The following is a 27919-nucleotide window of genomic DNA, read 5'->3' on the forward strand; positions in this document are numbered from 1 at the left end:
CTGTGTTGAATGGTTTCTTCATTTAAAATTTTGATAGATGTTGCCACATTTTCTTTCATATGGAGTACATTTTTCATTGCCCATCAATAGAATATACTGGGGAAATTTTAGATATTTCACCAATCCATTAGGTGAAATTTTTTTTTTATCTCAAATTAGTTTTAATTTCTATGTATCTAATTGAGAAAGAGAGACTGAGCATCTTTCCTTATGTTTAAAAGCAATCAATAGACTTGTGGTTGCTGAAATTGGTTTTAGATATCATGTTGTCAAACTCAGTACAAACACAGAATTAACTCCCAAAAATGCTGCTCTGTTTATCTCTATTAAATGATATAAGTTGTAGCAAACATCTTCAGGTGGAAACTTTTAATAATTGATGCAAAACATCTAGCACCAAAGCAGACCAAAGATAGTACCTCTTAAACACCTGAAATCATGTCTTTCCTTTTGTCTGTGGCTATTTTTTTTTTTTTGAAATATAATTAACATATGGTGTTACATTAGTTTCAGGCATACAACGATTCTGTGCATTACTCAGGGCTCATCATGATAAGTGTAGTCACCATCTGTCACCAAACAACATTATTACAATTTTATTGACTGTATTTGCTGTGCTGTACGTTTCAAGTCTGTGATTTATTTATTGTATACCTGGAAGTTTGTACCTTTTAATCCTCTTTATTTATTCCTCCCATCCCCCTCCTCACCTCCCCTCTGACAACCATCAGTTTGTTCTCTGTATTTGAGAATCTGTTTTAATTGGTGACTATTTTTGTGTGTGCTCTCCAGCCTTACCTTGTCTTCCCTCTTATTCATGTTGAATGCTGACCTCTAACAGTTTCTAGATTTCTTAAAAATCCTCTAGATGGACGTAGGCTAACTCTAATGCTGCAGCTCTCTGGCGTTTCAGTTGGCGAATACGTGAAAGCCTTGGAGTGTGCTAAAGCTTATCTTCTCCTCCATCCGGATGATGAGGATGTACTAGACAATGTGGATTACTATGAGAGCCTGCTAGATGACAGCAGTGACCCAGCATCCATTGAGGCCAGAGAGGTGAGACCAATGTCCTGAGAGGAAACTGCATTCTGTGAGAGGCACTGGGCAGAACTGGTAAAAATGTAGCACCACTCTTAAAGCTATCTAGCAATTCAGTAAATGTTGTAGAATCCAGTTCTTTTGTACTTTGCTTATTAATGCCAGGAGCATATTTTTCTCATATGTGATAGCTTGTGAAAATCTGTTGAGATGGAGACTTTTTTTTTGTAGCTGTGCATATTTTTTTAGCTCATATGTCACTGTCTAATGAAAAATATTTCCACTTGAACATTTATCATATTTCTTAACTGTTATTTAAATATAAACTTTTCTTTCATTTTTTTTTCCCTCTAGGATTTGGCAATGTTCGTGAAGCGTCATAAACTGGAATCGGAACTAATAAAATCAGCTGCAGAGGGTCTGGGATTTTCATACACAGAGCCAGTAAGAGCAAAGAGGAAAAAGAAAATGTTTTCTTTAGAGAACTATTTGATGGACTTCTTATTTATGATTTTATTTCCCAGCTTCAATTACTGAAAATTCTAATCTCTTGCCTTACATTAACAAAACCCAGGGAGTTGGGGGGGATGTTTATTCAATGTGTATGCTAAATGTTAAAAGACTTTAATAGATCTCCATAGCACTGAGACTCAAAGTCAAAAGCAAACTTTTCTGGGGAAAAGTGTTTTGTACCTGATGGTTTTATTTATTGAACTCTGGATGCAACATTTTGTATTTCTCTTATACATTTTAACCATTAAAAGACTTCAATCCCTGCTGAAGAACAAAATCGATCTCCATTGTACTATTCATTGTGCTGACTTTCCTCCACTTGTCCGTGTTCGCTTCCGGTCATTCTGCATGTGAAGACACGCTTTTTGCAGAACCGGCACTGTGGTACAGAGAGATCTCTGTTCTGATTTCTATTTAAGGTTTCATAAGCAATTTCTACATGTTTATACCTTTTTAAATCATTTTTAGCTGCATATGTGGAATTGACATGCAATGAATGATGATTTTCTTGAGACTGAGCATTTGTTTTGTTTCTGACTTTTTTTCTACCATATTTAACGCAGGAAGCATTTTTCTCTGTATTGAACTATGAATAAATTCCCAGGAGTGGGATTATTCTGCCATCAAAGGATATGAGAAGTTTTAAAGTTGTTGAAATTGCTTTTCTAAGAGAGTTTTCTCATACCTTCATTGGTCCTAGCAATTCATAAAAGTACCAGTTTACTGTGGTGCGTAGGTGGCTCAGTCAGTTGAGCATCGACTCTTGATTTTGGCTCAGGTCATGATCCCAGGGTTGTGGGATCAATCCCCTTGTTGGGCTCCACACTGAACATGTAGCCTGCTTAAGATTCTCCCTCTCTCTCTTTCTCTCTCTCTCCCTCCCTCATTCTCTCTCTTTCTCTCCCTCTGCCTCTCTCTCCCTCTCGTGTTCTATCTCTCTCTTTCAATTTTTTTTTAAGTACTAGTTTACTACAAACATCTCAGCAATGGGAAATAACATTTTAAAATCATTCATATTTCTTAGGTACAAAATGGTATATCATTGTTGTTTTAACTTGTATTCCTTTGATGACCGGCAAAAATAAATTTTTCACATATTCTGATTAATTACTTTTCCTCTGATTTGAGTTATCTGGGCATACCTGTTTTTTATTTGCTTACCTGTTGGTTAACTACATATAAGTTCTTTATATAATGTACATTATCATATGTTTATAAAAAGCACTATTATGGGCTCTGTGCTGAGAGCTCAGAGCCTGGAGCCCACTTCAGATTCTGTGTGCCCCTCTGTCTGCCCCTCCCCCACTCACAGTCTGTCTCTTCATTGTCTCAAAAATAAATAAACATTCAAAATTTTTTTTTAAACAATATTAGTAATATATCCTATTTGTAACATATTTTTTTCATTTCTGTCTTTGTTATGTCAGTTTTTACTGGCACATTAAAAAAATTAGGATAATTTAAGGTATATGATAAACATTTTTCTTATTTTGAGAGAGTAAGAGAGTAAGAACAAGTCGGAGAAGGGCAGAGCGAGAGGGAGAGAGAGGAAGAGACAATCTCAAGCAGGTTCTGCACGCTGTCAGTGCAGAGCCCGACATGGGACTCGATCTCAGGAGCCATGAGATCATGACCTGAACCGACTTCAAGAGCCCAGCACTTAACCGACTGAGCCACTCAGGCACCCCTCTAATAAACATTTTTAACATGCTTATAACCAGCCCTACTTACTATCTTCTTAAAATTTCATTCTCCCAAGAGACTTCAGAAAAAGTCACTTTATGATCCTACACAGATGATTAATCAAGCTGTACATTTCTGTGTGTTTGTTTTATTCAAAAAACATAAGGGAGTTGGACTAAATGATCATGTAATTGTCTTCCTGACACCAAATTCCAAATAATTTCTTGGACAAAAAATATAAATGCTTAGGCTAATTCCATGCTACTTTAAAAAATCCATTTGTGCAGCATATTGTCTTTGCCAAAATAGCATCAACTTTAACTGTTTTGTTTTTTTTTTTTTTTTATTAACCTGTTTAAGTTATTTACTGGATCTTTATACAGTGTGCAAGTTTCCCAATGATTTAGGTCTTTTGAGTGTTTTAAGTGTATATTTTATTTTTGTGAGTTACGTTTTAGTGATAAAGCTACTGAAGTGGTTTTTATGTTTGTTTCTTTGTTTTTAATTTAAAACAGAATTATTGGATCCGATATGGAGGACGACAGGATGAGAATCGGTGAGTTCTTCATTCAGAACACAATCTGTTTATTTTTAATGAGGAGAAATACTTAAATTCATACTCAGTATAAAGACCTTGTCTCTATGAAATAAGCAAAAATACATAATTAAAAGATTCCACACTGGGAATTAGTTCCTCAGACTTCTGGTCCCAGCTCTTCCTGTACTTCTGTGTGACCTTGAGTGATTTATCTTCCTTCCCAGTCTTGTGTTTTTCCTCCAGTTTAAGGGGTTGGAGCAGGTGATCCCTGAAGGCGAAATATTCTGTGATTCTAAATCAGAGAAAATTGGATGCTATTTGTGATTTATTAACAGAATTGAGCTTAATTTTTTTTTCTTGTTAATGCTGAATTGTCTTACTGCATTTGAAAGCAAGAAGCTCAAAAAGTTTCACTGCAAGCTGAAATATTAGGTGGAGCTAATCTAACCGGAAGTGAAGGGACCTCGTTTTTCTAAATGATAGAAGTGAAAAGTCAATGTATATGTTATGAACAGTTCAAGGAATCCTAGAACGTTGGAGTTACGTGTTTGAGATGACATGGTCTATCCTATTCATTTTCAAATTCAGAAACTGAGGTTCTGACAAGGCAAAGGACTCTCTCAGAGTGTCACTGCAAGGGACTGGCAGATTGAGATCTTCCTATTCAAAATTCTGTGGTCTTTCACTAGGCTTCAAGGCCTCAACCTCTGGGTGGCCTAAAATTATCAGAAGATACCTAAGAGTGCACCTGCGTATTTGGGTTTATTCAATCCATGGATATTGAAAGGACATCATTGCTATGATGTGGATGTTTGCCAAGTTTAAAACTTGTGTCTTCTTTCTTGGAATAGTCGAGAATCACTACACTAGGTCTCGGTTTATTTTTATTCAGTCATTGTTCAGTGATGCACTCTGCTCCAGACAAAAATAAAACACTCTGAACATTACAAAGATTCACACGATAATTCTTTTCTCTCTGTTGAGACTTAATGTCTAATCCCAAGGGGATAAAGTTATGGATACAATTAACTGTAAAAAAAAAAAAAAGTTGCTAAGGAGATTTAGAGAAGTGAAATAGAGCACAGTCTTTGAGGAAATAGAGGTCTTCATGGAGGCAGTGGCAGTTAATTTGATACTGAAAAACAGGTGGACTTGTGCAAAACAAAAATACACAATATGGAGTCACAGACTACCTGAGTAAGGTGGCTTTTGTCTTTGAGCATATTTATGCAGTGAGAAATTCAATTCCAACTGTTTTTAATGGCAGGGTCCCTTCAGGAGTGAACGTGGAGGGGGCAGAAGTTCATGGATTGTCAATGGGGAAAAAATCATCACCCAAGATAGATCGAGACTTAAGAGAGGGTAAGTATCTGTGCACTTTTACTTACAGCAGGAGGGAAAGGAGATGAGACTTGGCTAGTTCTTAATAAAATTAAGGAAGAGCCCACTTTCTCTGGAAAGTAACGAGTTAGGACTAAGCTAGGACATTTATAAAATTCTGAAAGCAAGCCTCAAAAACAAGACTGTCTCAGAGATGTGTATCATTGCCTTTGGTTTTCAATATAAGTGCTTCCAAGGTCACTCCCTCATCTGTTTCCCGCAGGAATCCCGTGAGCTGGGCAGGGATTGAATGATCATTGGGACCCTCGGTTAAGTACCTGAGGCTTGGACTGTTCCCAGGGCTTCCTTCTGTTGTGCAGCGAGTGAGTGCTAGATAGTGCAGAATAGACTGAATCAGGGGAACTTGAAGAAGCAGGTCATATGGATATACAAGAGTTAACCTAAGATGCCTGAGGCACATATGCTTGAGCAGGGATCTGAGTGATAAGTAGATTCTAGTGAATTGACAGAGGTGTGGAGGGGGCCGTTCTGCTGGAGAAAACAAGTGGAACAAAGGCACAGAGATAGAGCAGAACATCATATGCCTATTTATATCAGTTCAAAATTAGTGCAAACATATATAGAGTGTTGTCAAAAGTAGTTTATAAATGGAGCCAAACACTGTTATAATAATAAGTTATTGGCCCCAGTGGTGGTACTCAGTTGTGACCCTTAACAATTATTAGGATAGCTATCTATTTTAGAATTTTTCAAGCAAATTTACCCACCGTTTGTTTGAATACTGAAAGCATCTCATGTGAGACAAGTGTCCTCACTTCACAGGCAAGAAAAGTGAGGCTCACAGAGACACAGTGACTCGCCTGGTGTCTCAACAGCTCTTAACAGGTTGAGGAGGCATTTGAACCCAGGCATTTGAATCCAAAGCCCATTTTCCCTTCCTTACCTGGAGATGGAACATAGATATCCAAAGTGTATTCTTTATTGATTAAATACGTGCATGATAAGAAGGCTTTAAAAACCTGCATTGAGAAGTACAGTTCTCCTTTCCCCAACCAGAGAGTATGTCAGCACATTCCTCTAGCTGATTTGAAAATTGCTGGCTCTCTCTAGCTCTCACATTTCCCAGCCCTTTCCTTCCTTAGCTTCCAAGTCAGTTTGAGGCAGTAAACAGGATAATATGCTCATCTAATCTGACCTGGACCTCAGTTTGCAGCCACAAAGCCCGAGCTGTTTTATAAATGCCAGAGAATTTCATGGTCAGCCAGAGTTCACATTGCTTTTTAAGCTGAGAAATCACCCAGGAAGTACATGCCAATAAGCCAGCACTTTGCTGTGGATGTTTGGGAACCTCCAGGATAGTTGCCAAACTTCAAAGCATTTTTTTCTGGCTACCAGGGACTCTGATGTCCAGAACCTGACTAGGAAGGCTGGTATAAAGAGTAGAGTGGGAGACTGTACAGGATGGAGAGAGACCGTGATTGGCTGGGCTACCAAATTCTGTCCTTTCTCTAGAATTTGCTTAGTTGAACGGGCTACCGCTTCTTACGATGTTCTGTGGGAAACCACTGGAAAGCCTTCTGTGTAATCACTGGAGATCTAAATAGTTTCTAAATCAGTGGTAGTGGTAGACAGAGGCAAGTTTCCCAACCAGAAAACACTTACATATCTTAGTCTGGCTGAAAGATGTCAGGGAGGAGAGAAAGGATGCATGCTTCACCATGTAGAATACGTTTCAGCTTTTCTCATCGTTCACAAAGCCATCATCATCTACTCTGGTTACCTAACAGTTTTTAGTAGTATTCCAACTGGATGGCTCTTAAACACTGCAGGAGTGACCCAGGACGACATCCCAGAGTGACACCACTCCATGGAACGTGCCTCTCCTCTCACTAAAACCATCTGTCACTTACCCATTCTCCTTTCAATACCAGTCTCCAAAGGTCTTGCTCCATAATAATCCCAGTCAGTATAGTAGAAATAACACTGAACTTGGAATCGGGAGTCCCACTTTCCAGGATCAACTAGTCTGATGTGCTGTGCTGTGATGGATGACTAAAGACTTGGTGTCTCTGGGCTGTATGACCCTTGGCTGTGAAACAAGCCTTGCAACTTTTTGCAGAAGACCAGTGTGAAAAGTCTTTTGTAAACCGTAAAGGGCTATGCTCACATAAGGGCTTGTTACTCAGCACATCCCTGTTGTGACTTGTATGATGTTATAATATTTATGGTCAAATGCTTCTTCCTGGCATGTGAGCCACAGGCAGTGAGCACAAAGGAATATTTTCCTAGACGATCCCTCTTTATTGCAACCGGAGAGTCAGAGCCAGGCACATACTTTATGAATGAGAGAAGAATTAAGTTGTTTAACTAAATCTCCTTGAGCTGTGGTTAAGAGTTGGCTGAAGCCATCAAATCAGGCCCCAGGAACCACAACTTATTGGACCACATTTTTATTTTTATTTCAATGTTTTCCTCTGTCTGGTGTGCTACTAGTCATTTGTAGGCTGCTAGATGTGCATTTTTGGATAGCAGGGTTTGTTTTGCCTATTTTTTTTTTTCCTTTTGGTTAATAGTTGGGTAGTTGGTTGTTTTTCTGTTACATGCATGTGTAGGAAAGCTCTGTATAAAATTCTCTGCTTAGTGGTGATTCTGTTAACTACATGAAAAGCAGATATCTAGAACAGATTCTGCCTGAACCTGTTGGTGTGTAGGGAGTTAAGACTCCATGTTGCATTTTGTCTCTTCACCTGATTTTTGTGTGTTCCATGTGGTAGGACTGGGGGAATTAGTAGCACTTTTTAAAATATACTCTTTTATGCTTATTAAGATGCCTCAGTCAAAACATAACACAATATACCAGGCATATTTGATGATGATACTATAATAATCAACATAATTATACCAAATACTTATAGAGCACTTGATAATGGTGGGCATTTTTCTAAATGTTTTAGTTTTAGTAACTGTTAAAGCCATATTTAAAAATAAGGTAATTATATTTAAAGTAATACACTCTCAGCATAGAAAAGGAAAAAAAATAGGACAAAGTACAAAGCAACTGAGCTCACTAAACCCGTCTTCAGTCATCCATTTTTATTTGGGTTTTATATCAGAAAATGCTTTTCAGCAAACCTACGAGTATCTTGTCTTGCTTGTTGACAGAACATCTCTTTTACATTTCTAAATGGGAGTGGAATATCCAGTTTACTTTCCCAGATATTTGAGAAACTGCCTCAATTTGGCAACAAATGTTAATCAGCTGTAGAGTTTGGAGCAGCCTTTCTCAAACAACCTGTGTTTTATGTTAAGAGGTTCTGCCGGGGAGTGTGGGGGGTCTACTGTTTTTTTATTGCTACAAAAAAATAACACAAATGTAGCAGCTTAAAATAACATACATTAACTATGCCATAGTTCCCACCGTTTCTGAGGTCAGGAATATGGGGATAGCCTAGTTGGGTCCCTTGCTTCAGGGTCTGTCATAGGGTCTGTCAAGTAGTTTGATCAGGGCTGGGGTCTCTTTAAGGCTTGACTAGGGAATGATCTTCCAAGCTCAGATGATAGAATTTGGTTCTGAAAGTCTTAGTGGATGGAGGTGTGCAGTTCCTAGTTGATTGTTGACTGGGGGTTGCCTCATTCCTTGCCACGTGAGTCTGTCTAATGCAGCCACATGCCTCATCAAAGTGCAAGTGGAGAAGGCAATAAACTGAGTCTGCTAGCAGGATAGAAGTTGCATTCTCATGCAATACAATCACAGAAGTGACATCCCATCACTTTTTCTATATTCTGTTGCTTAGAGGCAAATTCAAGGCCCCACCCACACTTGAGGAAAGCAAATTATGCAAACCCATGAATTCCAGGAGGCAGTCATTATTAGGGGGCCATCTTAGAGTCTTTCTGCCGGAAGGAAGGAAGGAAGGAAGGAAGGAAGGAAGGAAGGAAGGAAGGAAGGAAGGAAGGAAGGAAGGAAGAAAAGGAGGGAGAGAGGAAGGGAGAAAGAAAGGGAGGGAGGGAGGGAGGGAAGGAAGGCAGGGTAAGATTAATGGTGAGAACTGCTTCATATTGTTTTGATACTCAGGATATTCATAATGCCTGTGTAGATACTAAAAGTTCTAAGAACTTCTCTTAAATCTTATGTAACCTAGTGCTCCCAAACACATTTGATCAATAAACTCTTTTTTCATCAAAAACTTTCTGCGAAACAAAGGCACTGAATTGTGTATGTATGCGTATTTTTTTTAACTCATCCAAAAGATTGGTATTGAAATTATAACTTGTGGTTATATTCCTGGAATCCAAGAAATTCTGTATTTATAAGTTTTGATGTGGCCCCTAGTGGGTCATGTAAATAACAACCTTATAACCAAGTACTACTGTGAGATTTCATACCGCACTGGGTGCAGTTACTGTTACATCAACACCAGTTCGTAATACTTCAGTGGTTGAAGGCTGACAAGAAATGAAGTAGAACAAACTGGTAAGTAATGTATTAGGACCAGATAAAGGCCCAAATTCATCATGGAACACTACAATTTCATAGTAATTTCAACAGAGAAAAGTTGCAGTGGAATGAGTCATTACACACCAAAAATACTATGAAGAATGCTGGCTGAAAAGAACCTGGGCCAGATCAGTTAGTAGAATATTCACATGGAAGGTAGCTTTCTTGTTTCTGCAAAATAACATTAACCGTTTCATTAAGATCATTAACTTGAATGTAGTTGGTTTTATGGTCTTGCTTTTATTTAATGTTGTGAATCAGTTTTGGAATTATAGTTATTGGAAACTCTGAGGATAAATATACCATTCATAGTTCTATCATATTGTAAGCACTGAAGCAAAATTGTGGCAAACTAATGTGTCAGCCCTGCACCTCCTTAGGGGACGTTTCCTTAACAGATAACTGTGTATTACCGAAGATTGAGAAACACTGTCTCTTCACTAATTGTGGGCTGTGGGGACTCTTTCATCCTAACTAGACTAATGAATTTGTTGTTTTCCCAACTTTGACTGGTTTTGTTTTCAATAAATAGAATAGACAGAAACTTTGACTGGTTTCTTCCTTCTTTAACTGATGTGTTTTAGTGTGTTGGTGACCATTGCTTGACTGGGGGAAGAAGGGAGAAGCTGTGCCCCTGCTCCCCCACCCCCCAGTGCCTCCATCCAGGCCAAACTGTTGTTACTGACAGCACCTGCGTCAGGTCCCTTTGGAGTACTATAAAGAGCAAAAACCTGTTTTTCTTTTCTGTTCGGTTTTCTGGTCAAGAGGGCTGTACTCTGTTACATCTGAAGATTTCCTCACCGGCAGAGGCTTTGTCCTTCAGTCATAATGTCTGTGAGGAAAGGACTTTGTCAGGTCTAGATTTTGTAAGTTAACACCTAAAACATGACCCCAGAACATCACCTTCTGAAAAGCCTATATGGGCTAATTTCATAAAGATATGGGCTCTATTCATGGAGAGAGCAGGTGGCTATAGGAAACCTTCCTGTGCAAAGAAAATGATATAAAGATTTTCCCAGAGAGCAGAGAAAAGCAAATATTCCAAAAATAAGACCATCTAGAGTCAGTTAAGTGGTGGAAGAAGACGGGGAAGGAGTTGGCTGGCTTGGGTGTGACTGTTCTGGTGATGGATTTACCAGCTGAGTTGTGGAGTGAAGACATTTCTCTACAAACAAGTGAGACTGAGGTGTATATCTCATGTGTGGGTGCACAAACATGTAATCAAGTAATTGCATGTGGTGTTGTAACAGAATTATGGACCAAGGGTTGTGGAGAAGGGTGGGTGTTGTTGCCCAGAGAATTCTGGAAGGTCTTCTCAGAGTCATCACAGAGAATCCTGTGAGATTCAGAGTCTACTTTACAGGCTCATCACTGGAATCAAGTGAAAAGATGGTTTATCAAACCCCAAATACTAACAAATGTGTTAATATTATTGTGATGCCATGGAGAAGCCTAACAGTCGGACATCTGTCTTTTTTCCTGAATCCATATTGAATTTATCAGGCTTCCAATTTGTCTTTGCCTTCTTAAGCATTCATGGGCAAATGGAGTCTCATGAATTTCACATTGAAAACTGTTGGGTGTTGTGTGCTCACCCCCTTGGGAACAGAGGTAACAGAGAAGACAATGTGTTCTGTCCCTTCAGGTGGTCCTCTGCTCTACGAGAACATCACGTTTGTCTATAACTCAGAGCAGCTGAACGGGACCCAGCGGGTTCTCCTGGATAACGTCCTGTCGGAAGAACAGTGCCGGGAGCTCCACAGCGTGGCCAGTGTGAGGACCATAGAGGGAGGGGAGACTGATATTGGGCTGGCCTGGCATGAGCCCTGGAGTTGTCTGGTCCTGGGCGCACTTGGAGTCAGGAACCAGATCTGAAATACCACTTTCTTTAGGACAGGGACATTGACTGTGGGAGCATTTTCATAGCCTTGTTTGGAATTATCTTACTTTTGTCTAGATCTGGACACAGAATGGAACTGGGGTAGTTAGTGGCTTCATACCTAGAACAAGACCCATTCAGCACATGCCCTGGCTGCCATATAAAGTCACTGGGAGAGTCTCTTTATTTTAATCGATAATAAACAAATATATTAATCATTTATATTCTACCCATTTCTACAAAAAGTGATATTTTGTAAGGAAAATGTAGAGTTAAGTTTAAATAAAGATATCTCTTTTGATTGGAAGAATTAATGATACCAGCATCGTGGTACAAAATAGGGATGGTTCTGAGTATTGACTTTGGTCCTTAGCTTCCTGGAAGTCAAGGAAAAAAATGGAGACCTGATTAATTCATAGTTGTTATTAATAAAGCATCTTCTTGTGTATTGCTTCCAGGGAATCATGCTCGTTGGTGATGGATACAGAGGGAAAACTTCACCCCATACACCCAATGAAAAGTTTGAAGGTGCCACTGTCCTGAAAGCACTCAAGGTACAGTCATAGCTTCTTTTGGGCTTGGGTTCCTAAGTGTCAACCCAGGGCCTTCTGTTTTAGATCCCTTCATGTAGTCACCAATTTATCAAACTTAATATCTCATCAACTTGCAACTGACAGATAATATACAACCCCCCTGTCTTCAGGGAGCTCCTGGTCCAATGGTGAAATCATACTGAACCACGTGATTATCCTGTACCTCAACAGGCATCATTGCGGAGAAAGAGGAAAGTTCTCTAAAGGAGAGAGGATGAAGAGATTAGCTTTCAGTGTTCCCTCTGTGATTAGGAAGGGTGACTTTCAATGGCTCATTTTACTAACCCAAATCCACAAGCATGTAATCGTATTCCCACTAGTCAATGCAGAGATGCCATCCCTCTGTTGCCTTACTGAAACCTGGTGTCTGTTTTTCTCAAGTCTTGCAATCAACCCAGTGCTATTTAGTGTTCTTATTTTTCTTCAGTTTGGTTATGAAGGCCGAGTCCCACTGAAGAGTGCCCGTCTGTTTTATGACATCAGCGAGAAGGCTCGAAAGATTGTAGAATCCTATTTCATGCTGAACTCAACCCTGTATTTTTCCTATACACACATGGTCTGCCGAACAGCCCTGTCTGGTAAGATTCCAGAGTGTGAACTTGTTCTCTTCCACCCACAGTGACATGAGAAAGAAAACAATGTAACACAAAGCTCTATTACATTTTAGACTAATGGTTTAGCCAAGTTCCAAATTCCTAAAACAGAAGAAGCTTGCTAATCCTTATTTTTCCCTTCCTTCTTTTACTCCTTTTTGGTCACCTAAAGTTCCAAACGACCATTGCTCTGCCTATCTTTCCTTTCAAGTCCATTTAAGCAAGTAGCTTAAAGTCACACAGAGAAATACTTTTCTGCTTTAGGCTTTACCTTCCAGGGAATCAGGAACCTGGAAATCACGGTCCCCCTTCGCATCCAAAAGCATTAAGTAGAAGCATGGAAGATGAAGGGATTGTTGAAAGATATGTTCTTAAAAAGGCAGAGACTGCCTCACTCCCTGCTGTCATTATTTCGTCCCTAGATCTTCTCTTCCACACCCTCCTGAGTAGGAGGGAAGGGACAGTGTCATGGGAGAAGACTTTAAGACTTTAATATGTGAACTTTCAGCTGGATCTTTTTTTTTTTTTTTTTTTTTTTTTTTACATTTTCATTTCACCCCTCCCCTTTTTCTGCCCTACATGAAGTACAACCCATGGAATGCAGGGCAATTCAATTATGTATGTTTATGTCAGGAAACTTTTATAGCAGAACAGGCAGATGTGACTTGCCCAAGGTTTTACATCAAGTTTGCACCAAACCAAGACCAGTCTCTTGACTGCCTATCTGGTTATTAAATCTATCTGGGTCTACTTATGTCTCCAAAAATTTCCAAAAGGCACCAGCGATAGGAGAAGACAGTCCAGTTGTTAGCTCTGCTGTTAGAGGTTACTGCTCTCATGCCATTCTCTCCTTCCATTTTCTCGCAGGTCAGCAGGAGAGAAGAACTGACCTCAGTCATCCCATCCATGCTGACAATTGCCTGTTGGATCCTGAGGCCAATGAATGCTGGAAGGAGCCTCCCGCCTACACATTCCGGGACTACAGGTACAACCAGCACAAGCTTCTAAAGCAAGCTTCTGCCCAACAGTTATCAAAAACCCATGGAAACTAGAAAACTGATCTGTTTTGCTTGTCATCATATCCATCTCTGTGAGGCAGAGATTCTCAAATAAGCTCCCGAAGCAGCTGCCACAACCAGGAAGCAACGTGATCATCTCATATTTTTGCCACAAAATTCCAAGCACGTTTTGTTGCATCTTAATCCACAACGTGCCCATTTTGTTTTAATGTAAAAACTAAAGGGTTTTTCTTTTGTTTTGTTTTGTTTATTTGATCGTTTGGCTTTCACCGAAACATATCCCTTGTCGTATGTATAGTTCAGTCTGAGAAGACAGGGATATGCTGTCTCAATGCACAAAGGGATCTTACAATGCCACTTACCTAGGTCAGCCTTTTATACATAAGAAACTGGAAAGTCAGAGGAAGAAATGGGATGTTATGTAAGTGTGTAAAGAGAATTGTCAGGAGTTACAGTCCTCATGTATATAGTAGTGTGTTAATTATTAACTGCAGCGTGCTCCAGACAAAAACATTTCTTGAGCACCCCCTATCTTCAAGGCAAGACCACACCTCCTGGAGTTCTGTAGCTACTTAGGGGAAAAATGCATCCTTTAGAGTTACAAGCGTAAAAGGGAAGAAGAGAGTTGTAAGTAGTGTGGGCAGGTGCAAAGGGGTAGACTAAATCTAGTTAGGTGTTCTTGGGGAAAAAGTGAAATGTGAATTGAAGTTTAAAACAGAATGAAAATTTTAGCATAAGTGAAACAAATAAATACTTCGGGGGTAGGGCCCAAACTATATCTGTCCTTACTTACTCTTCAGGGTTAGGAAAGTCGGTTATTTCAATGTCTAGTTCAAAAGAAACTTACCAATCAGGCTTGTCAGTTTACAACCATTTGTCAGTATTCTGTGATGATGCTTTTCTAAACATATGATAGTATACATTTTTTCTTTTTTTTTTCTTATAGCGCTCTCCTATATATGAATGATGACTTTGAAGGAGGAGAATTCATATTCACTGAGATGGATGCCAAGACTGTGACTGTAAGTAAACCTATGCAGGCAAATTTATGTAGCATTTATCTCAATCTTGCCATTTTCCGAGGACTCACAGACTATTGGATTTCAAATATCTGAGCTTGAGAATTCAAGAGGTATACAGGGGCCCAATAAATGTATACATCATAAAATGTTAGAAATGGAATCACCATCTGGGGTGCCTGGGTGGCTCAGTCAGTTGGGCATCTGACTTCAGCTCAGGTCATGATCTCACAGTTCATGAGTTCGAGCCTCGTGTCAGGCTCCATGCTGACAGCTCAGAGCCTGGAGCCTGCTTCAGATTCTTTGTCTCCCTCTCTCTCTACCCCTCCCCTGCTCATGCTCTGTCTCCATCTGTCTCAAAAATAAATAAAAACATTTAAAAAAATTTTTTAATAAAAAAAAGAAATGGAATCACCAATCATATATATTCTTTAAACTGCCCATCTGTAAAATGGACTAGAAGATATATATACACACATATATATATATCATATATATTATATATACACATGTATATACTATATATATTATATATACATATATGTATATATGTATATATAGCATACATATATAGTATACTATATACATATATATACACATATATACATATATACATATATACATATATAGTATACATATATACTTATGTATATATATAGTATACATATATAGTATACATATAGTATACATATATATATGTATATAGATAGTATATATATTATATATATTAGTCTGATGGAAGCATAAAAACACCTATATCTTTTTTTTAAATTTTTTAATGTTTTATTTATGAGAGAGAGAGAGAGAGAGAGAGAGAGAGAGAGAGAGCATGAGTGAGGGAGTGGCCAAGAGAGAGGGAGACACAGAATCTGAAGCAGGCTCCAGGCTGACCTGTCAGCACAAAGCCCCACATGGGGCTTGAACTCACAAGCGGTGGGATCATGACCTGAGCCAAAGTCGGACGCTTAACCAACTGAGCCACCCAGGCGCCCCAAAAAACAACAATTTCTAAGTCATCCATGCCTAGGGCTAGCCAAATGATTCTACAGAATAGCTTTCAAGCAACGTGGTGTTCTATATGCTTGGATTGAGCATTGGGCTCTAGACCTTTAGTTATCAAAATGTGTGTGTGTGTGTGTGTGTGTGTGTGTGTGTACACACACACGTATGTATCTATATGATTGACTGTAAGTAAACCTATACCTGAAAATTGATATATATATATACATTCATACACACACACTTTGGATGAGATTCTAAATACGCCTTCATAGGTAAAAATCAACAATTAATTTCCATCACCGTCTTCCTAAGCAAATCAATGCCTCTGGAAAACCAGTCTACTGAGTTAATAGGCCATATAGCCAGCATCCTTTGGACTTTAAGCCAGAGCACATACACCATGGTAGGAAAACATGTTTTCCAAGGGAAGAGATAATTGAATTGTAAATGGATTATGTAAATGATATCTTTCTTCCATACAAAATCTAAATAGTTGAGGCATGTATCTGACAAACTTCAAGGATTTTGCATTATTCAAGCTATTTCCACAACTTTTTCTGAATTTTATGTTTTTATTTCCTATTTTGTACCCTTTACTCATAGTGAAACATCCATATATCATTCATGGCATACCTACTGGGGTATAAACAGATGAGGGGGAACCCTGTGGAAATTGTGGTTAAGGTTGTCCAGAAACATTGGAATAATTAAGAAAAATTATTTCATACAGTTTCATGCAATGATGTATATCTAAAAGGCTATCATGACTCACACTTTTTTGTAACAGCTTAAGTATCAACAGAGTATTTTAATGCTTCATGATCTGGGAAATTAAATCAAAATTGATGATCCGGGTTGTTTATAATCCTGACACAAAATTATCTTTTTTTTTTTTTTTGAGAAGCTTCTGTGCAGAAAACATTTGTTTTCTGAGCTCTGCTAACACTAAAACAAATTTTTAAATGCTTGCATCTCACACAGTTGGAAAGAACATCAGACAGGTGGTTGAAAAGATTTCTTTACTTCTCCATCTAGTGGCCATATTTGGAAATGCTCAATGTTTGAAAGTAAGTGATGCCTGGACTACAATGTGAGAATCAGTCATTCATTAATTATCGAATGCAAGGTTAACTGTAATTCTGCCCTTTTTAAAAAAAAATAATAATGTTTATTTACTTTGGACAGAGAGAGAGACAGAGCATGAGCAGGGGAGGGGCAGAGAGAGAGGGAGACACAGAATCCGAAGCAGGCTCCAGGCTCTGAGCTGTCAGCCCAGAGCCCAACGTGGGGCTCGAACTCACGGACCGCAAGATCATGACCTGAGCCGAAGTTGGACACTCAACTGACTGAGCCACCCAGGCGCCCCTGTAATTCTGCCTTTTAAAGATGTGAAAGCAGATAATACTGCTGTCTAATGTAGCTATACTTTTAACAGAAAGTTGTAACTATTTTAAAAAGTACTGAATCTAACCACCACTACCCCCCCCAAAAAAGAAGAGAAATCGATTTAAACAATGTTTTGATTCAAAAGCTCCAAGTTGACAGATTCATTTTCACAGATTAACTCTACTTCAGATGAACACATATAGTGGAGTTTTTAAGGCATTTTGTGAGTAATTAAAATTCTTAGGTAATCAGCCCAAATAAAGAGAAATGGATAGTGTTACTTTTCGTTTCTTTGACTCTGAAGGGAAAACTGAAGCAGAGAAATGGCCCAACTTACGGCTTTATAAAGAAGAAAAGTCTTCTAAGTTTTTTACTTTGGAAAAGTCTGGGAACTGCATGAATAACTAAATGGTGGCTAAAGATTTACATCTACAAGCACAACACAAAGGCTTCTCTGACTTTTAATCATCAGTTAGATGGAAAGCAAAAGGAATTTTCTTTTATCATACTTGGAAGATACATGGATTATTTTCAACAGCAGCATGTTTGTAAAACATGAGTATTTTGGGATTTGGGTTTCTCTGCAAGTTTGAAAGAGATGAAATTTAATAAGTTCTATTTGCTTCGTGAAAAGTTAAATTCAATATGAAACTGTGTGCCAAAAGTATGTTTACAGTCATCTAAATTTCTGAACATATTTTCCTGTAGAAGTAATGTCATAAATGAAAATTATTTATTCCTTTACGTGGCTGATATATAACAGGTGGCGCTCTCCATTTGAGAAAATTAGTTGTAGAGACTTCTGTGAGCCTACACACCTATAATCAATTCCAAATGCTTCAGGCAGCTGATAGCTTCTTTTCCTACACTTTCCCAAGTTCTTCATGTATAAAAGTACTTTCAATTCATCCAATTCCATCAGGGAGAAAGCATTAAATTGTCCCCACACACTTTCTTCAATATTGTAAAATGTTACTGCTGACATTTGATAATCACACAGAAGCATTGGCAACCACGTGTGGTTGAGTGAATCCTTACCAGCGTCAGGGCATAAGCCACTCAGAAAACTGGAAACTAGATCTCAAAGCAGTGTGTCTACAAAGGCTTTCCACTGGACTTCATATGTTCCAAGTATCATTTATGTTGCTGTTTCTATGTGGAAATGTAAAACACATTCTTTCTCCAGAAAAATGAAATCAGGTTGATGCCAAGGGCACCAATACCTAGCAAACTCTCTAGATTTACCTCAGAAAATTCACCTTGATGAAGCTGCATAAGGAATCAACTCTCTCGGGGCGACTGGGTGGCTCAGTCAGTTGAGTGTCCAACTTCGGCTCAGATCATGATCTCACAGTTTGTGACTTTGAGCCTGATGTCGGGCTGGGCTCTGTGCTGACAGCTTGGAGCCTGGAGCCTGCTTCGGATTCTGTATCTCTCTCTCTCTCTGCCCCTCCTCTGCTCGCCTTCTCCCTCTCCCTCTCTCTCTCTCCTCTCTCAAAATAAATATTAAAAAAAATTTTAATGCATTTTAAGAAATCAACTCTCTCCAGGAAAAACAAATCACTCCTCAATTACTGTGAATAGAAGAGTAACCAGCAACTGCTTTTCTCTGCTCTCCCCTTTAACACACACACACACACACACACACACACACACACACACACACATCTCAGACTTTCTGACTCCTTAATACACCTCCCTCCACCTTTTCATATGTAGGTTATAGTCTAGGGGTACCTGTGTTAGGTAGTATCCAAGGGATTCAGGAAGTTTTGCAAATATTCCTCCTGAAGCTGGCAGTGAAAAAATATAGCCTCCCATTTTAAGGTGAAGGAAACCAAAAGTTCTTCTAATGGGCATGTATTCAGAAAATAACTAGTTAAAATGAGCCCCTCTTATTCAATAGTAGAATGGTAACATTTTTTTCTTTTACTTTAATTTTTTTAATGTTTTTTTAAATTTATTTTTGAGAGAGAGAGAGAGTGGAGGAGGGGCAGAGAGAGAGAGGGAGACACAGAATCTGAAGCAGGCTCCAGGCTCTGAGCTGTCAGCATAGAGGCCGATGGGGGGCTCGAACTCGTGAATCATGAGATCATGACCTGAGCCAATGTCAGGCGCTTAACTGACTGCTGAGCCACCCAGGCACCCCTACTTTACTTTTCTAAGCTGTAGTATGGAATGAGTAATGTTTCTGTGTTTCTCAAAAAAGAAAAATGAATTCTACTGACATCAGGCACTTCTTAAAATACAGAAGCAAGGCCCCTTATATTCTGTTGGTTAAGTTCACTCGATTTGGAGAGCCTGCTCATTTGATCTAACATTTAGGCTCCCCTAGCAGTGTCCCTTTTCTCCCTACCCTCTTCTACTTAAACATTAGTGAACAGTTTCACCTGAGTGACGCACAAGCTTGGAAGGACTATGTCGATCATTTCAGAGCCCTGGAGGCCATGGACTAGGTCTCCTCAAGGGGTAGAGTGTTCTCATCACTGGAAGGATTAAAGCACGTGCTGAGGACCATTGGACAGGCATATTGTAATGGCAATTAAAGCATCATATGAGGGGCGCCTGGGTGGCGCAGTCGGTTAAGCGTCCGACTTCAGCCAGGTCAAGATCTCGCGGTCCGTGAGTTGGAGCCCCGCGTCAGGCTCTGGGCTGATGGCTCAGAGCCTGGAGCCTGTTTCCGATTCTGTGTCTCCCTCTCTCTCTGCCCCTCCCCCGTTCATGCTCTGTCTCTCTCTGTCCCAAAAATAAATAAACGTTGAAAAAAAAAAAATAAAGCATCATATGAAATTAGACTTCCCTTTTAAAAATCTTTGTATTGTGAAAAGTTCACAAACCATTAATGTACAATTAAGGACAGAGGAGGAGCGCACCCGTGGAAAGCCTACCTAGATCAATAATAAAAATCTACCACACTCTAGATGTCCCCTTGATTTGTTTTTGTCATCCCACAATTCCACAAATATGAAATAGACATCTATGTTATGCCAGATACTGTGTTAGCACTCAAGGCGGGGGTGCGGGGTGGGGGTAGGGGTGGGGAGGAATAAAAGAGACTTTGTTTTCGTGGAGTTTGCCGGCCATCGGATAGCATGTATTGAACACTTGCTCTGTGCCATGGACTATGCCAGCCATTCTCCCTGAATAATTTTGTGACTCAATTAGATATTATTTTGAACTCATCTTTGCTTTACAGATGAGGAAATTGAACCAATCCATGTCTATTTCAACCCCAGGATTCCATTACTTTGATGCAAAACTTGACCTAAATAATCCCATAGAAGGGTAGAGAAAGGGGTCGTAGAATTCCCATGATACGGAATTGAGAGTCCAATTTTCACTTTCCTACTCAGGCCTCTATCAAACCAAAGTGTGGGCGCATGATCAGTTTCTCTTCCGGAGGAGAGAATCCGCATGGAGTGAAGGCAGTCACCAAGGGCCAGAGGTGCGCTGTGGCTCTGTGGTTTACCTTGGATCCACTTTATAGAGAATTGGTGAGTATGTGATCCACTCAGAAGGCCAATTAGATGCCCGAAGACCTGCTTCCTGGATTGGTTTCTCCGGAAAGTCCTTTCATTGTTCCATACCCATTAGGGATCTTAGAGATCATAAAAATCAATCAATCAACCAACCAGGTTATTACAGAGTCCTTTATTTCTGGTTTCCAACACCGCCTCTGTTTTCCAAACAAGCTCAAATTTTCTTGTTCAGATCCATGACGAAGCAATTATACCTCTGATGCCTGTGGTGTGAGGTTGAGAGAAAGATGAGGGGCTCGGAAGGCATTTCTTGATCAGATGGGTTCTAATAAGTGAATGTTTGTGGAAATAGACATCAGAGTGATAGTTGGCAGTCTCTAGTTAGTCTTGAGCTTAGTTACAAACTGTGGCTTCAGGAGGAAGGAACCGCTTTCTGCTGGGCACCAGAAAACTGATTTGTTTTCTCAACAAATCGTTAAAAAGAGCACTGAATAATTTATGAGACACGTGTGGAAGATGATGAGTGAACCTGGAAGTTTATGATTATTTACTATTAACTTAAACATTACCTATTAAAATATTATTATTACATTGGAAGGAGACAATCTGAATAAGGGACCGTGATCCCGTCCTTCTGGATGCCCTGACCAGAGGTAATAGTCTCTATCTGTGAGGCTTCAGAGGAATGAGACCAATGGGTAAAAGCCCATGAGAGGAAAATGTTGGCTCAACATAGGAATGACTTTCAAATTGTCACGACCTTTTGGTGGAGTCACATGCTTCGGAAGCACTAAGCTCCTTGTCACTAACTGGCTCCAGCCCAAGCCTCGGCAATAGCTTGCCATGGGATGCTGAAATGGAAACAGAAACTTCGTAGTCTTCCATCCCCTCCAGCCCCGAGTACTGACAAGCTCTGAAATTCTAGTCTTTAAAATGGCATTCTGTCCAACTTTCTCTTTAGAGACCTTGCTTGGATCCACTTTAGTCAGAAACTGTTTAAAATTAATTCCTCTGCCTCATACTTTTTTGCCATCAAGTCTGACTCACACGGTTTTTAGGCCACGTTCTGTAAGCGTTCTTTCACATACTTCATTCACAGAAGATCTGCTTTGTGCCCGGAAACTCTGTTAGTGGCCCTGGGGTGCAAGGGTGACAGAACATAGTCTGTGACTGTGAGGAGCTTGGAGAAGTCAACAAGGAAGTAGATTGAAGACAGCAGTGTGGGTTTTGTAGGGGGCATCAAGAAGCTTACTCCTGACCGAGATGATAGCCATCAGCCAGGCACTGAAAGGAAAAAGAGTGGTCCTGACAGGGTTGGGGGGCAGAGCACATAGTTCTGAAGACTACAAGGGGGCACCGAACAGTCTCCCTCAGGTGTGATTCTTTGCTCGTGCTTCTCCACTCCGAAATGCCAACACCGCGCCCCCCACCCCCCCCCCTCACTCCACCGCCGCTAGACTCCTGCACCAGGGAATCTAGACAGATGAGTAGACAGGGAGGGTCGTATGTTATTGGAACATCATCACACTCCTTCCTTTCTTTAGTGTTCAATTGAACAGACATTCAGTCTGTTTCATTCCTGAGTATCCCAGCCCTCTCTTCAAGATATTTTCTATCAAAATAAACTAATACAAAGAAAATTCTTGTGGCTCCTTCCTAATCCAGAGAGCTTTGGGAAACTTCTCCAGAACCCGGGCAGTAGCGGCATCTAGTGGTCACAGGAGGGAATGACCAGAACCTCTTGAGCAACTACTAGAAAATTTAGCCTAGGGGATTCTCAGGCTCTGCTCCGCACTGGAACCACCCGGAGAGCTTTACAAACTACTGGCATCTGTCTTCCATCCTCAGACATTCTGGGGATCTGGCGTTCATTTACGGATACGGAATGTGATCTGGGTGTGGGGAGCTTTAAAACTCCCTGGGCAATTCTAACATGCAACAAAGTTTGAGAGTCCTGAGTTCGGTGCGTCTTCTCAGACTAAATCCCCGCGCAGGGAGAGCCTATGGAGGAGTCGTCAGAGCTTGCCGATCTCTGCACGTGCTCTAGATTGTTTTGAAGGTATCAATTCCCAAGGAGTGGATAGCATCATAAATTCTTAAGGATGTACAATATCAGAAGCTTCAGTTCCCTGTACACGCAGTTCCAGCTCACGAACTTCTTTCCGTTCAGGAGAGATATGATTTGGGATGTCTCTCGTGGCAGTCAGATTTGAGAGTCTGTGCCATTTTTGTACATCAGTTTGTTAAGCAGCAAGTTATTGTTTCCACGTTCATGAAGTAGCGCTCAGGCATCTTAGCATCACAGTGGTTTAGTGTCTGTTATTTAGTACATTGGGTCCTTTGGGTTGACTTCATGTAAGCGTCATTTTCAATTCGGAGGTCTTGAATGGAAAAAGGGCTTTGTTTTCAAGCCACCAAATAGTTTTCCCGTAACTTGCTGCACAAGGCATTGTGCTAGGGGCCAGCAATAGGCAACGTGGACTACATATTCCTGTTTTCAAGGAGCTGGAGGTCAGAATGAAGATTGAGTGCAAGAGCTAAAGTAATTAAAGCACCAGGTAAAGTTCAGTAAGAATTATTAGGGGCAGTTGCACATGTTAGGGGACATAAAGAGGAAACGAGAAAAGCTTCGTTGAAAAGATGGCATTTAGCATGCAGCTGAGAGAGACATACTTGAAGCAGAGAAGGGACCCTTCATCCACTCATGTGTTTACTCATCAAATATAACGGAGCCCTTGCCAAATGTCAGTAGGTTTTCTGGGCACCTGAAATACAAGAATGACCAAAAAGACAAGCTCTCCTGCTTTCATGGCACTTAACTTCTAGTGGAAAAAGAAAATAAGGAAAAGAGGAAATAATTGAGAGATGTCCAGGTGGTGAGAAATGATGTGTGGAAGAGGGAGCAAGGTGACTGGTTTGAGACTAAAGGGGAGGTGACAAATCGTGAGGGTGCTCCAGACAAGTGACATGTGAGTTGGCATCTGAGTGACAAGAAGAAGCCAACTGTGATAAAGGTCCTGGGAAGAGTATTCCAGGTAGAGACCAGGTTGCAAAGGCCCAGAGATCAGAGGTGGCTTGGAGTGGTTAACACACCAAGAAATCTAGAGTGGCCAGAACATGGTAGGCAAATGCAAGATGGACAGTGGTCTGAAAAGGGGACACAGAGGAGGAGGAGTCAGACATGACAAACTAGTTAAGAATCCTGAATTCTATTCTAACTGGGGTGGGGAAGCCTTGTGGCCTCCTCTGCTCCCCACTTACCCCCCAACCTAGGAAGTTACAGAATAGGAAAGACATTGTCATACTCTAGTACGTACAGGAAAGGAAGCATCTGGCCTACATGTTGTGGGCTAGAATAGTGATAGAGAAGGTGTATGAACATGGAAGGCTGCAGGTGCAATTTGGAAGTATACCAACTGGGCCTGCTGACGGTTTGATGGATGGGGAAGGGAATGCCTAGGATATGATGGAAGCATCCAGAAATACCTTTAACCTAGACTAGGGCAAGGGATTTCTTGGAGAGTGCTGCATTCGGGGACTTTGAGGTAACTCAGGAAGTTACAGAACAAGGTGAGGTGAAAAGAGAAGGCAAGGAGAACCAATGAAGAGAGAAAGTTCTGACTCGGGCAACTCCTTATAAGCACATCAAGAAGATTGGGCCTGAAAATTCAAGTGAAAAGAACCCAAGTAAATGTTGTGAGCTGTGAACCAGATAGTGACGGGGTCCGAATTAAAGTGCAGAAGGCCCATTAGAAGCATGTGTGAGTGGGTGTGAAATGGGAATATGATTTGGAAGCTGAGTTCGATGAAGAGAGCCGAAACCTGTGGTTCTGAGGTGGGAGCAATTTTGCCTCCCAGGGCACATTCAGCAATGTCTAGAGATGGGAGGGAGGTGCTGCTGGGTACCTGGAGTGGGCAGAGGCCAGGGATGCTGCTAAACATTCTACAGGGCACAAGCCTACCACCACCACCAAAGAATCATCTGCTCCAAAATGTCAGGAGTGCCACAGTTGAGAAATCCTGCTCTAAACTAAGGCAGCAGTAATGTGCACTGAAAAGGAGTGGAAACAGGAGATAGAACAGAGGGCAGTAGGTGATTTATCAGATCCAAGGATCCATGGCTGGGCTTTTAGGGCAAATGGTGAGGAGGGGCAGTCTTTACTGACAGAGAGAACTTGTGTGGAGGACCAGCATAGGTGTGTGGGGCAGAAAACGCTGACTCCAGCCTGAACACTGGATTGAGAACTGAGTGGGAGACATCTATGGAACCACAAAGTAGAAAGGGTATGGATCAGTTGAATACACAAGACTTCTTGGCCAAAGAGAAATCTTGGAAAGTAATTGCTTAGGGCATGAGGCAGTCAGCAGAAGGCACCAGTCGAGGGACAGAGATGAGGTTTAGTCTTTAACTGGATCTAGCACCAATCTATGCACAGATGGATGCCTGGAAGTGTTTGGGAAGCACCTGCCACTGGGGCTGATTCTGATTCTTGTAATAGAAATGTGTAAATTATCTTTTTTTGTAGGAGCGAATACAGGCCGATGAAGTGATCGCAATTCTGGATCAAGAACAACAAGGGAAGCATGAACTGAATATCAACCCCAAAGATGAGCTATAAAAATGAGGAAAGAAAAAGTTCTATCAGATATTTATTTAAATTGTTAATCTTATGAGAACCTTTTTATTTTTGTACAGAGCCATGGTATAAATTAACAGGTTAATCCGAGTCACCAGAGCCCCCTTTTGTTCTCGAGGATGCTTGCTTTGCCTCACTCCGTCTGTCTATCTTGGTTTTTCCTCTGGTCATCAACCCTCCCCCACCCCAACCCCCACACATGTGCATACACACACCTCGTTTGTTGCACATGCAAAAGCTGAAGCAGAAAGAATAAGCGCATTCTTGGCGAAACTACACCTCTCATGCGTGCTCCAGTTCTAAAGTTAGCGTGTGATTTGGACGCGAAGCCTTTCTGGCCCTGTGCCCTTGAGCAACACCCTCTCCCGGTCCTGGCGGCCATGAGCTGGAGTCTGAGGAGCCCCCAATGGGGTCTGCACTGCCTCATGTGTCACTGATTGGCTCTGAAAAGCACGGCAGAAGACGGAGAGCCCCAGCCTTCGCAGGGCCTTGGTGGAGTTAATTGGCTCTGGTATTTTCACCTGAGAGCAAAGTGACACTGGAAGCTTCGATTCATCCTCCACAGTGCTCCAGAAAGGACTGGCCTCAGACTTGCGTCTTTTAAAAGGTGGTTCAGTGGGTTGAAGTAGAAGGACTCTTCACCCCGGTGACTTAGGAAGAAAATCTTCAATCCTGCCTGAATCAGGGCACCGCCCACACATTGCCTGAGTGTGGGGTCCTTTGGCCAGAAGGGGCATTTCGTAAGAAAGATGGATTTCTGACTGATTCCAATATTCACCTGCATGTATTTCGGTGTCCCCTCATCTTTGCTGCTATCCAGTTCACAGATTTGTGCTTGTGTCTGATTGTTTAATACAGGGAGCCTTATTCTAACATCTGGCATTTATTTGTCTTCTCCCAAATGTTTGGTTTGTCTTCAGGGAATGGCTTTGTGGCTTTGCGGACAGCCCAGGGACACCATTGGGCCATGACTAGTTGTGCTGGCAGGTGCTTTGGAGCCACAAGGAAAGTGGAAGCACTATTTTTGAAGGAACAGAAATGGTTAGCAGCGGTGTTAGTCCGGAGAACCACTGGTCCGCGGCCAGAATTCTTGGGAAGCTCTTCAGAGACACTGTTTGGGGTGGAGCCCTGGGTGGTTCCGGCCTGCGGGAGCCTGTGCCGCTAACCAGTGGGAGATTCTCTGCCTCTGTGATGGGCACTGGTAGAGGAGTAGTTCTTAAGTGAGCCAGCAGATCAAAACGTTTTCTGAAAATCACATTTACTCTTTTGCCGTTTATGATCGTGGTTGACAATAAGCATATTCATCCTTTGAGACTGAAAAACTGAGTCATAGTGAGTTATGTGCTGTCTGTTTCCCACCCAAGCTCCAGTTGGGAGAGCCCAAGGAGCATTAGATTATAATCCCAGCTGGATCAAGTATGCCTGTGTGACCTGGAGCTACTGTCTTTCCCTTTCTGGGCCTCAGTTGCCTTTTCTGAAAGCGACACAATTGGTTATAATCGTTTCCAAACGCCCTCCACCCTCTTACTCAAACTACAAAGCAGATAAAAGACAAAAACAAGACGATCTTAGAAATGTGTGCAAATACAATCAGATTCACTTCGACAAACACTCGGAGAATCGGGAATGGGTTCATTATGTACACATCTGATTTCAAGAACTTTAAACCCAACTTTAGGGCTAAAATGTCCTGAGCTTTAAAAAGGTAGATTTCGGTTTGCTTGCTATCTCGCTGAGAAGCATGTGCTGGCACTCTGACTTGCTGATAGGAGAATCTGGGCAAGATCTAATTTCTGTTTTCTGGCAACAAGGCATCAACAAAGAAAACAGTCTTTGGCTCCTCGTAGCTCCCACTTCCTGGGTGCTGCAGGAGCCCCAGGAGGGGCAGGGACTTGGGCGCTGATGTTGAGACGCGGCCCGGCAGAAAGTGGGTGATGGCCTCCATAGATGTCGTGTGGATCCACGTCGCCAGCCATGTGCTGACTGCACGGAGGAGTGATTCCTGTTTTTCAGGTTGCCCATGTCGTTTTACACCTGGGACATCATGTATCCACTAAAGCGTTTACTGTTTAATCTGCTCCGCATCAAACCATACACGATTTTCTTCAGATAGTTAGGGAGTGTCATCAGATGACTTGAGACAAACCTGAGCCAGGGCTGCTGAGTCGAGTGATGTGAGGATGCTCGGCCAGGGCGTGCGGACTCTTGAATGCTGGCGCTGGATGGCGTCCACTACAGGGAGGGGTGACTTTTTCGATTTAGCCCGAGATGGTACTTACTCCTCAGTCTATGGACCTGGACGGCTGTGTCGATCCAGAAGCGGTGCCTTTTTCTGATTCACTCAGAAATGCTGTATGTGCTGGAGACAGCCCCGGCTGGAAGGCCCGCCCACTTATTATGACCTCATGTCCGGGCCTCTGCGGCTATACCTCTTGGGGAACTACCACTGGTCTGATGACCATCCCTCCTTTGGGTGAAAAGCCTGCAGTTTCACAAAGCTTTTATTTTTACCGTATTATTGCATTGGATGCTTCTAAGCAGAGCTTGCTCACACACTAGCACCCCAGGACGTGTTCTGGGTACAGATCATTATGCCACTTCCCAGATGAGGAAATGGACGGCAGTGGAGGGAAACTGGAGGCTGTGATCACTTAGCTTGGAATGTCTGTGTCTCAGGTAGAAGCACAGCCTTTTGAACCGG

General features: G+C 41.3%; 1 protein-coding gene across 1 annotated transcript in view; it reads left to right on the plus strand.

Moving 5' to 3' along the window:
* The window catches only part of P3H2 (prolyl 3-hydroxylase 2), a 147275-nt gene extending 121184 nt beyond the window's left edge, over positions 1–26091 (plus strand). The window contains exons 5-15 of the mRNA XM_015064368.3: positions 914–1056; positions 1393–1482; positions 3750–3790; positions 5040–5134; positions 11257–11384; positions 11949–12044; positions 12511–12661; positions 13544–13661; positions 14642–14717; positions 20456–20596; positions 25108–26091. Coding sequence (XP_014919854.3) covers positions 914–1056; positions 1393–1482; positions 3750–3790; positions 5040–5134; positions 11257–11384; positions 11949–12044; positions 12511–12661; positions 13544–13661; positions 14642–14717; positions 20456–20596; positions 25108–25200 — 1172 coding nt within the window. The 3' untranslated portion in view covers positions 25201–26091. The remainder of the gene's footprint in view (positions 1–913; positions 1057–1392; positions 1483–3749; positions 3791–5039; positions 5135–11256; positions 11385–11948; positions 12045–12510; positions 12662–13543; positions 13662–14641; positions 14718–20455; positions 20597–25107) is intronic.
* The last annotated feature ends 1828 nt before the right edge of the window (positions 26092–27919 follow it).

This window comes from Acinonyx jubatus, chromosome C2 (genome assembly GCF_027475565.1).
Source record: "Acinonyx jubatus isolate Ajub_Pintada_27869175 chromosome C2, VMU_Ajub_asm_v1.0, whole genome shotgun sequence".
Taxonomy (NCBI): Eukaryota; Metazoa; Chordata; class Mammalia; order Carnivora; family Felidae; genus Acinonyx; species Acinonyx jubatus.